Below are 16,803 nucleotides of genomic sequence, written 5' to 3'. Positions count from 1 at the left end.
AAACAGTTAGTGAGTGCATACATTTTCATACTGGCCCCCCGTGGGAAACGAACCCACAACCCTGGCGTTGCAAGCGCCATGCTCTACCAACTGAGCTACACGGGGCCCATTAAATGCACTATAACGGAGACAAGCGGTGCCCACAAACTTTTAGGGTCTACATAAAGCTGTCCCGACAGTGGAGCTTATGGCTTACTTGCTTAAATAAATATGGTTTCTACTGACTCCTTGTGGATTTGTGTAACTAGATAAGAACCGCATTGTCCTTCAATAATAATGAATGTCGACATAAGTTATGACTTTTGAACCATACACAACCATTATTACATTTATGTTCAGTAAATTCATAATGTTTGTTCTTATATAATTAACACTTAGCTCTAAGTATAAGCAAGTGCAAGCAAATGAGCTGCCATGAGGTTGGCCTATTTGTTCAGCAATTTCGAAATGTACAGCGACAGATATTCAGATAAATTCTGCAAGATGTTGAGGGCTTAACTTTACTCTTCTTTAAGTCACCACAGAGAGAGAAAGAGAGAGAGAGAGAGTGACCCAGACTCTGCGGTTAGTCTACCATTTGAAGTATTTTATTAGGCCTACAGTGGGGGAAAAAAAGTATTTAGGCAGCCACCAATTGTGCAAGTTCTCCCACTTAAAAAGATGAGAGAGGCCTGTTATTTTCATCATAGGTACACGTCAACTATGACAGACAAACTTATATTTTTTTTTACAGAAAATCACATTGTAGGATTTTTAATGAATTTATTTGCAAATTATGGTGGAAAATACGTATTTGGTCACCTACAAACAAGCAGGATTTCTGGCTCTCACAGACCTGTAACTTCTTATTTAAGAGGCTCCTCTGTCCTCCACTCGTTACCTGTATTAATGGCACCTGTTTGAACTTGTTATCAGTATAAAAGACACCTGTCCACAACCTCAAACAGTCACACTCCAAACTCCACTATGGCCAAGACCAAAGAGCTGTCAAAGGACACCAGAAACCTGCACCAGGCTGGGAAGACTGAATCTGCAATAGGTAAGCAGCTTGGTTTTAAGAAATCAACTGTGGGAGCAATTATTAGGAAATGGAAGACATACAAGACCACTGACAATCTCCCTCGATCTGGGGCTCCACGCAAGATCTCACCCCGTGGGGTCAAAATGATCACAAGAACGGTGAGCAAAAATCCCAGAACCACATGGGGGGACCTAGTGAATGACCTGCAGAGAGCTGGGACCAAAGTAACAAAGCCTACCATCAGTAACACATTACGCCGCCAGGGACTCAAATCCTGCAGTGCCAGACGTGTCCCCCTGCTTAAGCCAGTACATGTCCAGGCCCGTCTGAAGTTTGCTAGAGTGCATTTGGATGATCCAGAAGAGGATTGGGAGAATGTCATATGGTCAGATGAAACTAAAATATAACTTTTTGGTAAAAACTCAACTCGTCGTGTTTGGAGGACAAAGAATGCTGAGTTGCATCCAAAGAACACCATACCTACTGTGAAGCATGGGGGTGGAAACATCATGCTTTGGGGCTGTTTTTTCTGCAAAGGGACCAGGACGACTGATCCGTGTAAAGGAAAGAATGAATGGGGCCATGTATCGTGAGATTTTGAGTGAAAACCTCCTTCCATCAGCAAGGGCATTGAAGATGAAACGTGGCTGGGTCTTTCAGCATGACAATGATCCCAAACACACCGCCCGGGCAACGAAGGAGTGGCTTCGTAAGAAGCATTTCAAGGTCCTGGAGTGGCCTAGCCAGTCTCCAGATCTCAACTCCATAGAAAATCTTTGGAGGGAGTTGAAAGTCTGTGATGCCCAGCGACAGCCCCAAAACATCACTGCTCTAGAGGAGATCTGCATGGAGGAATGGGCCAAAATACCAGCAACAGTGTGTGAAAACCTTGTTAAGACTTACAGAAAACGTTTGACCTGTGTCATTGCCAACAAAGGGTATATAACAAAGTATTGAGAAACTTTTGTTATTGACCAAATACTTATTTTCCACCATAATTTGCAAATACATTCATTAAAAATCCTACAATGTGATTTTCTGGATTTTTTTTCTTCTCATTTTGTCTGTCATAGTTGACGTGTACCTATGATGAAAATTACAGGCCTCTCTCATCTTTTTAAGTGGGAGAACTTGCACAATTGGTGGCTGACTAAATACTTTTTTCCCCCACTGTATAGACAGGTGTGTGCCATACCAAATCTTGTCCAATCAATTGAATTTACCACAGGTGGACTCCAATCAAGTTGTAGAAACATCTCAAGGATAATCAATGGAAACAGGATGCACCTGAGCTCAATTTAGCAAAGCAAAGGGTCTGAACGCTTATAAGGTATTTCTGTTATTTATTTTTAATACATTTGCAAACATTTCTAAAAACCTGTTTTTGCTTCGTCATTATGGGGTATTGTGTGTAGATTGATGAGGGAAAAAATAATTGTATCAATTTTAGAATAAGGCTATAATGTTTTTACACTTTGTAGTTAATTTTGACAGAAGAATAACTGTTTCTGACTCATATTGATTCCACATAGGCCGTTTTCAAAGGGATTAGTTGCTTTTTAAAGGCAGTCGCTCTTTAAGCTTGCACCATCTCTGTCTCTATCCGTCTCCTACTCTTTGTCTGTCTCTGCCCCCTTCCTCAGCAGAAACCAGTTGAGCTGTCACTTAATGTTTCCCCTCCTCCCCCTGCACGAACTTCTGTCTCATTCTCTCACCTTCTCCCCTATCCTTATTCCACTGACTATGCATGTTCCAAAAACAGATCTCATTTTCATCCATGGTACACCCCCTCCCTTCAACTCCGTACTCCCCCCCCCCCCCCCCACCCCACACACCCCTTCCACCCTACTACCCCCTCCTCCACCTAGCCAAGCCTTGTCCACAGTTCCTGTCCAAGTCTACCAGCTCACCTCCCCTATTACTCCACCTCTAGCCCCACCTTAACCATCCCATATCTCTCATGCTGGAATTTAGAGGCGTGTACCTGTGGGGTCCCCACCAATAGTGTGGCCCGTGTTGATATAAAACCCTGCAGCAGTGTTTGCTCATTCACCTTTCTGTCAGTCCAGCACTCCTGCTTGTGGAGGGGTCGAAAAAACCAAGGGACCAATACAAGTCCTAGCACCACACTTTAAAAAAAGGAGCAACGCAACAAAAATCTAAAGAGTACGGATAGACACGGCTAGTGGCAAGGATGGAGAACGCGCACACGAAGACGCCGGCAGAATGCCTGGCCTTCTTCGGGGTGAACATGGAAACCGGTCTTACCCCAGACCAAGTCAAGAAGAACCTTGCCAAGTATGGCCCCAATGGTGAGACCCACGGAGGGATGTAGGGGTGCATGAATGAAGGGGAACATAGAAAATAAATGGCAACTGACGGTAGAATAGACAAAGTACAGGAGGTGTGCACTGTGCCGAGAGATTAGAGACCACTGTGGTAGACATTTACAAGTAGTAGATGGGTGATGTTTGCATTTATTGTCATGAATCTTGCCCTGGCAGCTCTACAGATTGGTCACTCGCTGGCACAGCCACAGACATAAAATCTGATTTTAAACCTAAACCTAACCTTAACCCTAACCTTAACCACACTGCTAACTGTAACCTTAAATTAAAATCAAAAGCATTTATTTTATGATATAGCCAATTCTGACTTTGCAACTGGCCGGAAATCGCTCAGTTCTGCCTCCAAGACAAGATTCATGACAATAAATGTCAACCTGCGTAATGTTTAGTATGTGAAAAAATGATAATATCTCTTAACGATATCACAAGTCATGCTAACTTTGAAGTTGACAAGTTGTCAACAACAAGACTGATTTTTTTGTTAGGGACACTTGCAGCACGCAGTAATGTTCTGTGTTCGATTCTTTTTTAGAAATGGGTTAGGTTAGTTGCAACAGGTGGTAGACAAGGACATACAGAGACTTGGAGAAGCAGATACTTTTTGGGGCTTTGAAGAGCTAATTAAAGAGGAAAGGAAGAGTGGAGAGCGAGACAGGTGACGGCTCAAGAGTCTTCCTGGGTAATATGCAGGGCGAGCATTAACAGAGAGGGGGGATAATTTTAGGCCCAATGCAGAGGGGGAGGTCCTTAGATAGCTAACGGGGATGAATGATCTGAAATATGATCACTGATCAATGACCATTTTAATGCAGCGTGAACTACATAGACCAAGCAAAGTTAGATGGAAGTCTGCTTCGATTGGCTTGCTGAAATGCCCACACCTTTCTGTGTTCATTTAGCATTGCACAAGCTGGCTACAATTTGCATTTATGGCCACAATTTGCTAACGATGATGCTTTTGTAGCAAAAAAAGGATTTGATGAGTAAGCAAGTGTATCAATAAACGTACAGTAAAGACTACAATCAGCAACATGGCAATTGCTGTTATCAGATAATTGTCGACAATTCCATGGGCTACATTTCATTGCATTTCTGGTTTATGGCTAGTTTATGGGCACTCAGAATTTAATGTTTAATTTGTTTGTTCTTCCCGCTTTTAATAATAATATGCCATTTAGCAGACGCTTTTATCCAAAGCGACTTACAGTCATGCGTGCATAAAATTTTTTGGTGTGTGTATGGGTGGTCCCGGGGATCAAACCCACTACCTTGGCGTTACAAGTGCCATGCTCTACCAGCTGAGCTACAGAGGACCACAAAGCAATAGTTGAAACACAGATACATTATTTATCGGATGTGTTGTGCACTAAGACACTTTAAAGCACAGTCTGGCTTGGTCTGATTTTTGTTATTGGTTAATCCAAAATGGTTGAAAGTCAGGATATAGAAATGTAATGTCATGACTAAAACATTTTTAGTCATGACATTACATTTCATTAGTCAGTATATCAGATTTTTGACACAGCTTTTCACTACTATTAGAACCACGATTAGGGAAAATAGAACATGCTGGAGATAAATAGCCCATATTTTTCATTGAATATATGCACAGTCCAAGTGGTTATGAACTAAGCTAAGTTTGACATATCATACAGTTATGATTAATAATAACTTTTCTATTGTGCTCATAATTATTTTCTGTTCTGCCCTCCTTCTCTTCCCTGCATCATGATTGGACAACCCCAGCGCTGCCAGCTGAGGAGGGTAAGTGTTTTCGTCACTTGAACTGTCACAAATAAGAACCACATTGTGGAAATGTACCAATCTTTTATAAATATTATTGCTACTTTTTACACGTGATTCACGACACTGGCTTCAATCCAAAATAAAATCAACCTTTATCAGGGGTTAATTGTAACATGCAAGCAACCGTTTGATTGTGGAATTCCTTGCACAGTACTGCATAATCCTCACACTCTTGTATAATCCTGGTAACTGGGCTTCCACATTTATAGACATATGACTCCAAATCAATGCAAATCAATCAATAGATAATAGGTAATTTTCCCTCACCTGTTTTGGGTTTGAAAACAAGCAAAACATTCCATACATTATCACTCTCACACCGCCTTCAGCATAATAATGATTTTGCCCCCCAGACACTTAAACAAAAATAACAAATACACACAGATTCTCAGATTATTTAAAAATAATACTTGTTTCTATATTTCTCTCTCTCTCTCTCTCTCTCTCTCTCTCTCTCTCTCTCTCTCTCTCTCTCTCTCTCTCTCTCTCTCTCTCTCTCTCTCTCTCTCTCTCTCTCTCTCTCTCTCTCTCTCTCTCTCTCTCTCTCTCTCTCTCTCTCTCTCTCTCTCTCTCTCTGTCAGGTAAGACCACCTGGGAGCTTATTGTGGAGCAGTTTGAGGATCTGTTGGTCAGAATCCTGCTGCTGGCTGCCTGCATCTCTTTTGTGAGTAAACAAAGACTACGCTAGTATTATTTAATCCCAGGCTATTTTGGTAATGATTTGGTCACAATAATAGTAATGGTAGTCGTAGTAATCGTAGTAGTAGTAGTAATAAGTCACTGGAAAAACACACAAATTACACACTCTAATATCGTATATATTTTTTTAAGTGCAGATCTTATTGGGTCTCGTTATTTAACAATAATTTAATTGATTGTCAATTCAATTGAATCTTAGTAGATTTGGCTTGCCCCAATTATTCATCCCACCTGAACAAGATTTTTGTAAACTTTGTGAAAATTGCTCCCCAATAACAAATTATTTCAAGATTTTAAGATTATTATTTATTTATTCGTTTTCATGTTTCATTCCCTTCCCAACCCAGAGTGAGAAGAAAATACTTATTTTATAATTTTTGGGGGCGGACCACCCCCCATACCCACTCATACCCCCTCTGCACTTTTTCTGTTAATACCCTTTAATTAGTATGACCATTAATTGATACTAAACAGCTGTGGAATTGGCCTATATGGATAGGGCTAAATTGAAATGTTTCTTACAGAAGAAATATGGAAAACATATGCATAACCATGGTAGCAATTAAAAAGGAACACTTTGTAGACTATTGGAAAATTATTAGTCTAAAGGTCAGGACACAACAGTTCACCTGACACAAGACTGAATCCAAACATTACACTGTTGATTTTAGCTCCATTTTACATTTACTGTACTTTTTGCCGAATTTGTTGATGCAACATAAGACAAAAACATGACAAGGCTTTGAGTGAGACGTCTAACTGGTGTTTCGAAGTGGCCACACACCTCTCCAAAGTGTGCACAGTTCCTAAGTAATTTCAATGCACTTTTATGATTCAAAGAAGAATCTTCATCTATAATGCTTTTTTTTTTGCTCTCCTAGCTGTGCTGTTGAGTAACCACAGCAAGCACACTTTTTTGGAACAGCCCTGCATCCCAGCCTTTACACAATTACCTTTGTTGTTACGCAATCCAAAAACGGTCCATTATAAATCAGAATCTGGGTCAGGTGTGCATAATTTGAAAACGTATTCTATTGCCAACATGACTAGCTAAATTATAAAATTTGATCTTAAGGTGTTAGACTTTCACAAGGCAATTCAGAGAAGCAGATCTTAATTTTGGAGCTCATAGAATGGAGTCATAAGTGCATTCAGATGCGTGGTCCGTGCCATATTTTCTTCACAATACAAAAAACAAATACTCATTCTGTTAAGGACAACGCAGGGTAAAACACAATGTCATCTTGTAACTGTACATCAGACATAGTGATCACAAACATTGACACTGTATATTACATGAGTTTTATGATATGGAAATGTGAAGTGCACATTAGGACTCATGGGTGTTTGGCTTGCTCGTATGACCTCAAAGCGGTATTTTTATTATTGTCCTCAATGTCTCCTCATAATTTACAGCATTTCCAAAACATTTGCAAAAGTTGACCAATTAGAGGGAGGGATGGGTGCAACTTCTTGTCATGCGCGGTGCTCAAGTTCAGTCAAAACCCATACAGAGCTGTGAAGCGCAGAGCCTGAGCTCTGACGTCATGTATAGCATGTTACTGTACAGCCACTGTTTTCCAATTTAGCAGCTTATCAGTGTCCAAATCTGCCATTTTGAACCCGTATAAGGGTACGAGTGTAAAGGGTTAAAGTTGTAGGACTACAACTGTAACCCAAGCCACTGGCCTGAATGATGATCCCGCATAGCACTGCCTGGTCATTGCTGTCTTGTCACTTTGTCAAACAACTTGTAGCTTCTCTTGGCTCTCTAAGTCCCCCTCCCTCTTAAAATATGTTTTTGAACGGGAGAACTTGGGGTGGGGTACATTGACAGGGGTGGAGGTGTATTAATTCCTACCCGAAGCTTTCCACCACTTTGGGCAGCTGTCACGATGGCCTTAGAAGGTGAATATTGAGGAGTGGGTGAGAGACAGTGGGTGCGGGGAGCGGGGGGGGGTCGAAGGGCTATTTATTTTAAGAAAGACTCAAGTCGGGGAAGAGAAACTGTATCCTTCGGTAAAAGGTCAGGTCTGAAGGAAGGAACGATGGGCTTCCACAGAAAGAGAAGGTTGAAGTGGATACTGTAGGAGCATGGAGTTATGGGACATGGAGATCAAGTGTACAGGGATTGTGTCATAATATTGTGAAAGACAGCACTAAACTGCATTCTGGAAACTGCAAACTGGAATGGTTGCTCAACGTTGGACCACAGCTGAACAGCATCAACACGTTTTAAGAAAACATTTTAACTCAACCTGCTGATTCGGTGTTTACCCATTAAATTATTAAGAGCATATACAGTATAGAGAACGCGACTATCTTTATTTTTACATAAGTTTATTATTCCAAAATTGCAAATACACAAATGCAAAATGTCAAATACACAAAACATACGATTTACACAATTCAAAATGTTTCTCCCACTTCATTTATAAATGAATTTTTTAAAATGTAGTTCCAGTCGGTCTATTTCTAAACCTGGCACAGTGTTGCCTCCTGTTGTTGTGTTCATGCTTTTATGGACACTAGCACTGAGTTTGTGTAAGAGTATCAGACAGTAAACAGACTAAGCTCTAAATAGAACAGTGATGGAACCATAGAGATCCTATTAAATTACTAGAGTGGCTATGCAATAAACCTTCAAAGTTCCAGAATGGGGTCAAAATGGCAGCCATGTTGGTCAGGGAGAAATCCAACCCAGTCTAATTGGAATGAATGGTAGTAGAGGCATAATCATGATTTTACTTATGTAGGAAAATAAAAATAAGGCATGTGATATATCAGAAATTGTCATATAATTCTAAATACAGTTTATACACATTTTCTGTATAAATACCCTCTAAAATATATGTAAACAGACCATAAATGTGTCCAATTTTGGGGGGGCAAAATGCTGTGAGTGCTATTATATGATACAATATCAGTACTTGTTGCATTTACAACTTGTCTAAGTCCTATCATCAACTGATTTCAGACAGTGAATGGCAGTTTTTCCATCATAAGAAGTGAGAATGGCTTACCAAGAAAAACTTCCAAAAGGACTAATTTGAGGAAAAAAGCATTGGTTCACTCAATAAAAAAAGGCAGAAATTGATTTATTTTTGCTCACTTTAATCCATTGTACAGGATGCGAACAGGTGACTGATGTTTCGACGTCAAGCTAACATCTTCCTCAGCGTGACCTGACCATTGCACTTAGCTCCTATTTAAGCCTAGTGACCCATTGAGACACAACAATGTAAACAACTTATAATTATATTATGTTTCAAGGTAAATGGCAAATTATAGCACAAATTAATAAGATTAATTGTGTTTCTCATTAATCAATAGGCCATGTCAAAATATAAATACAGTGGGGAAAAATGATTTTGTCAGCCACCAATTGTGCAAGTTCTCCCACTTAAAAAGATGAGAGAGGCCTGAAATTTCCATCATAGGTACACGTCAACTATGACAGACAAATTGAGAATTTTTTTTCCTGAAAATCACATTGTAGGATTTTTTATGAATTTATTTGCAAATGATGGTGGAAAATAAGTATTTGGTCACCTACAAACAAGCAAGATTTCTGGCTCTCACAGACCTGTAACTTCTTCTTTAAGAGGCTCCTCTGTCCTCCACTCGTTACCTGTATTAATGGCACCTGTTTGAACTTGTTATCAGTATAAAAGACACCTGTCCACAACCTCAAACAGTCACACTTCAAACTCCACTATGGCCAAGACCAAAGAGCTGTCAAAGGACACCAGAAACAAAATTGTAGACCTGCACCAGGCTGGGAAGACTGAATCTGCAATAGGTAAGCAGCTTGGTTTGAAGAAATCAACTGTGGGAGCAATTATTAGGAAATGGAAGACATACAAGACCACTGATAATCTCCCTCGATCTGGGGCTCCACGCAAGATCTCACCCCGTGGGGTCAAAATGATCACAAGAACGGTGAGCAAAAATCCCAGAACCACACGGGGGGACCTAGTGAATGACCTGCAGAGAGCTGGGACCAAAGTAACAAAGCCTACCATCAGTAACACACTACGCCGCCAGGGACTCAAATCCTGCAGTGCCAGACGTGTCCCCCTGCTTAAGCCAGTACATGTACAGGCCCGTCTGAAGTTTGCTAGAGTGCATTTGGATGATCCAGAAGAGGATTGGGAGAATGTCATATGGTCAGATGAAACCAAAATATAACTTTTTGGTAAAAAATCAACTCGTCGTGTTTGGAGGACAAAGAATGCTGAGTTGCATCCAAAGAACACCATACCTACTGTGAAGCATGGGGGTGGAAACATCATGCTTTGGGGCTGTTTTTCTGCAAAGGGACCAGGACGAAAGAGGAAAGAATGAATGGGGCCATGTATCGTGAGATTTTGAGTGAAAACCTCCTTCCATCAGCAAGGGCATTGAAGATGAAATGTGGCTGGGTCTTTCAGCATGACAATGATCCCAAACACACCGCCTGGGCAACGAAGGAGTGGCTTCGTAAGAAGCATTTCAAGGTCCTTGAGTGGCCTAGCCAGTCTCCAGATCTCAACCCCATAGAAAAGTCTGTGTTGCCCAGCGTCAGCCCCAAAACATCACTGCTCTAGAGGAGATCTGCATGGAGGAATGGGCCAAAATACCAGCAACAGTGTGTGAAAACGTTGTGAAGACTTACAGAAAACGTTTGACCTGTGTCATTGCCAACAAAGGGTATATAACAAAGTATTGAGAAACTTTTGTTTTTGACCAAATACTTATTTTCCACCATAATTTGCAAATAAATTCATTAAAAATCCTACAATGTGATTTTCGGGATTTATTTCTCATTTTGTCTGTCATAGTTGACGTTTACCTATGATGAAAATTACAGGCCTCTCTCATCTTTTTAAGTGGGAGAACTTGCACAATTGGTGGCTGACTAAATACTTTTTTCCCCACTGTAGGTGATATTTGGTTGTAAGTGAATCCGGAGACACGGAGCCCAAAAAAATCAAGGCAACAACATTATAGAAGTTTCAATGCTTGTTTAGTTTGACCGCTGTCACGATCGTCGAACAGAGAGGACCAAGGCGCAGCGTGGAATGCGAACATACTTTTATTTTTAATGATCGCACGAAACAAAACAACAAACGATACGAAACGTGAAGTCCTTGGTTACAATACAAACCATACGGAACAAGATCCCACAACACACTGTGGAAAACAGGCTGCCTAAGTATGGTTCCCAATCAGAGACAACAAGCAACAGCTGATACACGTTGCCTCTGATTGAGAACCACACCGGCCAACATAGAAACAAATGAACTAGATAATCCCCCTAGCACACAAAACACATAGAAACAACACACCCTGGCTCAACATAACAAAGTCCCAGAGCCAGGGCGTGACAACCGCTATAAGTAGTCCTGCAGATGCATATGAGCATGTACATTACATGCTCAATTAATGAAGCTTTGGATTTTGTATTCTTTACCTGTTCTCGGGTGGTAAAAAACGAGTATTGGTCGTATTGTCACAGTGCACACACTTGCAATTGCCGTTGGGCGGGCCTGGGAGCCAAGTGTCACACATCTTGGGTAGCTGCATGCTGTGCGTAACATGCTGATCACACCATTCGCGTCGCGTGAGCGAGTGTTGCAAAATAAATGTACACATACATGTTATTCAATCGTTGCACCCACACTGCTCGCTCACGTTAACGAGCGTCTGCTTAGCCAGGTGCTAAAATAGAACTTGGTTCTATTTGTGACGCTTGACGCGCTGCAAGTTCCGCCTCTCCCATCTCCTCATTGGTTTTTAGGAGCATATTCCCACGTGGGTGATTGAAAGATTAACTAAGGTCCACGCTCCAGTCCAGTTGGTTGTGGTAATGCACCTTAAAGTTGGTTGCCAACTGTGGATTAATTGTCAGTGTAGAGGACCTTGTGCATTTCAGGTAAAATAAACCCAATGTTTATATCCCAGGACAAATTATCTTGCAAAAGCAAGCTAGCTTGCTAAATTGGCATAAATGTTTAATGCTTTTTGACCTGTCCCCAAATGAATATACAGTTGAAGTCGGAAGTTTACATACACCTTAGCCAAATACATTTAAACTCAGTTTTTCACAATTCCTGACATTTAATCCTAGTGAAAATTCCCTGTTTTAGGTCAGTTAGGATCCCTACTTTATTTTAAGAATGTGAAATGTCAGAATAAAAGTAGATAGAATGATTTATTTCAGCTTTTATTTATTTCATCACATTCCCAGTGGTCAGAAGTTTACATACTGTCAAGGCGTGCTGAAGGTGGGTGTGGTGTAGGAATCAAGCGCAGGACGCAGAGGCTCAGTCCAAAGGCTTTAGTGCAATATATATTATATATATATACAACAGAAGCACAATAAGCCCGAAGGCAAAATACACGACGCACACAGGCGACAAAACAAATGACGCACAAACATGTGCAAACAACCCTCTCCAAAACACTGGAGGGAAAATGTAGCTCCAAACACGAAACAGAAGCGCAATCACACACAACGACAAGCACACACAACGAGAACTAAATAGGACACTAACGAGGACTAACAAGACACAGGTGTACAACATCCAGACAACACCAAACGAACATGAAACATCGATCGGTGGCAGCTAGTACTCCGGGGACGATGACCGCCGAAGCCTGCCCGAACCAGGAGGAGGAGCAGTCTCGGCCGAAACCGTGACAGTACCCCCCCCTTGACTCGCGGCTCCAGCCGTGCGCCGACCCCGGCCTCAGGGACGACCAGGAGGACGCGGAGCAGGGCGCGCGGGATGGTCCCGGTGGAACTCCGACAGGAGAGATGGGTCTAGGATGTCCCTCCGCGGCACACAGCACCGCTCCTCCGGGCCGTACCCCTCCCACTCCACGAGATACTGGAGACCCCCCATCCGGCGTCTAGAGTCCAAGATGGACCGAACGGTGTACGCCGGAGCCCCTCGATGTCCAGTGGGGGGCGGAGGAGTCTCCCCTATCTCATTGTCCTGGAGTGGACCAGCTACCACCGGCCTGAGAAGAGACACATGGAACGAGGGGTTAATATTCTTATACTCAACAGGTAGCTGTAATCTATAACACACCTCGTTCAATCTTCTCAGGACTTTAAAGGGCCCACAAACCGCCGACCCAGCTTCCGGCAGGGCAGGCGGAGGGGGTAGGTTTCTGGTAGAGAGCCAGACTCGATCTCCGGGTGCGTACACCGGCCCCTCACTGCAGTGGAGATCGGCGCTCGCCTTGTGACGAAGGACGGCCCGCTGCAGGTGGACGTGGGCAGCATTCCACGTCTCTTCCGAGCGCCTCATCCAATCATCCACCGCAGGGGCCTCGATCTGGCTCTGCTGCCAAGGTGCCAGAACCGGCTGGTAACCTAACACACATTGGAAGGGGGTTAGGTTAGTAGAGGAGTGGCGGAGAGAGTTCTGGGCCATCTCGGCCCAGGGAATGTACCGTGCCCACTCCTCCGGCCGGTCCTGGCAATACGACCTCAGAAACCTACCCACATCCTGGTTGACACGTTCTACCTGCCCGTTACTCTCCGGGTGGTACCCTGAGGTAAGGCTAACCGAGACCCCCAAACGCTCCATGAACGCTCTCCAAACACGAGAGGTAAACTGGGGACCTCGATCAGACACTATATCCTCGGGTACCCCGTAATGCCGGAAGACATGGGTAAATAGGGCCTCAGCGGTCTGTAGGGCAGTAGGAAGACCCGACATAGGGAGAAGACGACAGGCCTTAGAGAACCGGTCCACAACAACCAGGATGGTGGTATTCCCCTGAGAGAGGGGAAGGTCTGTCACAAAATCCACCGAGAGGTGGGACCATGGTCATTGTGGAACGGGCAGGTGTTGTAACTTACCCCTGGGCAGATGTCGGGGCGCCTTACACTGGGCACACACCGAGCAGGAGGAGACATAAACCCTCACATCCCTAGCCAAAGTGGGCCACCAGTATTTAGTGCTAAGGCAATGCACCGTCCGGCCGATACCCGGATGTCCAGAGGAGGGTGACATGTGAGCCCAGTAAATGAGTCGATCCCGAATCTCGCGCGGAACGTACTTCCGACCCTCAGGACACTGTGGAGGGCTGGGGTCGGTACGCAACGCTCGCTCGATTTCGGGATCGACCTCCCACACCACCGGTGCCACAAGGCAAGACTCCGGTAGTATGGGAGTGGGCTCAACGGACCTCTCCTCCGTGTCATACCACCGGGACAGCGCATCTACCTTACCATTCTGGGACCCAGGGATGTACGTGATTTTAAATACGAACCTGGTGAGAAACATACTCCATCGAGCCTGGCGAGGGTTCAGTCTCCTCGCTGCCCGGATGTACTCCAGGTTCCGATGGTCAGTCAAAATGAGGAAAGGGTGTTGAGCCCCCTCAAGCCAATGCCTCCACACCTTAAGGGCTTGAACTACAGCTAACAGCTCCCTGTCCCCAACGTCATAGTTACGCTCCGCCGGGCTGAGCTTCTTAGAGTAAAAGGCACAGGGGCGGAGTTTAGGTGGCGTGCCGGACCGTTAAGAGAGAACGGCCCCTATACCAGCCTCAGACGCGTCTACCTCGACCTGAAAGGGTAATGCGGGATCCGGATGCGCTAGCACCGGAGCCGACGTAAACAGGTCCTTCAGTCTCCTAAAGGCCCTGTCCGCATTGGCTGACCACTGCAGGCGCACCGGACCCCCCTTCAGAAGGGACGTGATGGGAGCTGCCACCTGTCCAAAACCCCGGATAAACCTCCGGTAGTAATTCGCAAAGCCCAAAAACTGCTGCACCTCTTTTACAGTAGTTGGGGTTTGCCAATTACGCACAGCGGACACACGATCCACCTCCATTCTCACCCCCTGACGCGGACAACCGATAACCCCAAAAAGGAGACCGACTCCTGGAAAAACAGACATTTCTCTGCCTTGACATATAGGTCGTGCTCCAACAGCCTCCTCAATACACGACGCACCAGGGTTATATGCTCGGCTCGGGTAGACGAGTACACCAGAATGTCATCAATGTACACGACCACCCCTTGTCCCTGCATATCCCTGAAAATGTTATCTACGAAGGATTGGAAGACTGATGGAGCATTCATCAACCCATATGGCATGACGAGATATTCGAAATGACCTGACGTGGTACTAAACGCTGTCTTCCATTCGTCACCCTCCCTAATGCGCACCAAGTTATACACGCTCCTGAGATCCAGTTTTGTGAAAAAACGCGCTCCATGCAATGACTCCGTCATGGTCGCAATCAGAGGGAGTGGATAACTGTATTTCACAGTAATCTGATTGAGACCACGGTAATCAATGCACGGGCGCAACCCTCCATCTTTCTTTTTCACAAAAAGAAGCTCGAGGAGGCGGGAGAAGTGGAGGGCCGAATGTATCCTTGTCTCAAAGATTCGGCTATATAAGTCTCCATAGCTTTTCTCTCCTCTTGAGACAAAGGATACACATGGCTCCGTGGGAGCGCTGCTCCTGCCTGGAGATCAATCGCACAATCCCCCTGTCTATGAGGAGGCAACTGCGTCGCCCTAGTTTTGCTAAACACGAGTGCTAAATCCCCATATTCAGGCGGAATGTGCAGTGCGGGCACTTGGTTTGGACTTTCCACCGAAGTCGCCCCCACGGAAACACCCAGACATCGCCCCTCGCACTGAGCAGACCACCCATCGAGAGCCCTCTGTTGCCACGAAATAGCAGGGTTATGGGTGCTTAACCAGGGAATCCCCAGCACCACTGGGTACGCAGGAGAGTCGATCAGATACAACTGTATAGTCTCCTCATGACCCCCCTGCGCACACATCCGAAGTGGCGCTGTGATCTCCCTGATCAACCCCGACCCCAACGGGCGGCTGTCTAAGGCATGAACGGGAAAAGGTTTGTCAACAGGTAGGAGAGGGATCCCTAACTCAAAACAAAACTTACGATCAACAAAATTCCCAGCTGCGCCTGAATCTACTAGCGCCTTATGCTGGGAATGAGGTGCAACCTGTGGAAAACAAACAGGTATACAAAAGTCAGCAACAGAAAGCTCTGGGTAAGTGGGGCGTCTACTCACCTGGGAGGCCCCCCCAGTGCGTGGCCTGTTGTCGTTACTCCCGGAGAACCCTCCCCAGCACCTGGCCGTAGTGTGCCCTCCACGACCGCACTTGGTGCAGGAGACAGGCCCCCTCGGGCTCTTCCTACTCCGTTCTCTAGCGCCGGCACCCCCGAGCTCCATAGGGCTCGGCTCGGAGGTGCCGGAGGGCGGAATGGACGGACTCCCCTCGGGACGTCCACGGGTGGCCAGCAGGGTGTCCAGACGGATGGACATATCGACCAACTGGTCGAAGGTAAGATGGGTATCCCTGCAGGCCAACTCACGTTGAACGTCCTCTCGTAGGCTACATCGAAAATGGTCGATGAGAGCCCGTTCATTCCACCCTGCATCCGCCGCTAGAGTCCGGTACTCTAGAGCCGAACACCTGAGCGCTCCTCCTCCCCTGTCTCAAATGGACTAGACGCTCCCCGCCGCTTTGCCCTCAGGTGGATGGTCGAACACGGCCTTGAAGCGGCGGGAGAACTCGGCGTAGGTGATGGTGTTGGCGTCCATCTTCCTCCACTCGGCGTTAGCCCACTCCAACGCCTTGCCCGTGAGACAGGAGATGAGGGCGGAAACGCTCTCGTATCCCGAGGGCACCGGGTGTACAGTGGCCAGGTAGAGCTCCACCTGCAGGAGGAACCCCTGACACCCGGCAGCTGTTCCGTCATACGCCCTCGGGAGCGAGAGCCGAATCCCCCTGGGTTCCGAACCTGGGACTGGTGGACCGACCGATGGGATGGACAGGGTAGGTGGAGGTGTGGGTACCATGCTGGCCTCCCATCGGTGCATGATGTTGATTACCTCCTGTAGAGCGGTCTCCAGTTGTCGGATCTGGTCCTCTTGCCC

The 16,803-nt window shown here is 45.2% G+C and overlaps 1 protein-coding gene across 2 annotated transcripts in view; it reads left to right on the top strand.

Moving 5' to 3' along the window:
- The first annotated feature begins 3,065 nt into the window (after positions 1–3,065).
- The window catches only part of LOC121547161 (sarcoplasmic/endoplasmic reticulum calcium ATPase 1), a 49,396-nt gene continuing 35,658 nt past the window's right edge, over positions 3,066–16,803 (top strand). Inside the window, exons 1-3 of one of the 2 annotated variants that reach the window (XM_041858285.2) lie at positions 3,066–3,333; positions 5,116–5,133; positions 5,757–5,839. In XM_041858285.2, the coding sequence (XP_041714219.1) occupies positions 3,216–3,333; positions 5,116–5,133; positions 5,757–5,839 (219 nt within the window). In that variant the 5' untranslated portion in view covers positions 3,066–3,215. The remainder of the gene's footprint in view (positions 3,334–5,115; positions 5,134–5,756; positions 5,840–16,803) is intronic. The other variant, XM_041858286.2, reaches the window with a different exon arrangement.

Source organism: Coregonus clupeaformis, chromosome 31 (genome assembly GCF_020615455.1).
Source record: "Coregonus clupeaformis isolate EN_2021a chromosome 31, ASM2061545v1, whole genome shotgun sequence".
NCBI classification, from domain to species: Eukaryota; Metazoa; Chordata; class Actinopteri; order Salmoniformes; family Salmonidae; genus Coregonus; species Coregonus clupeaformis.
Note: the sequence above shows the minus strand (reverse complement) of the source record. Positions and strands in the feature narration are given on the sequence as shown.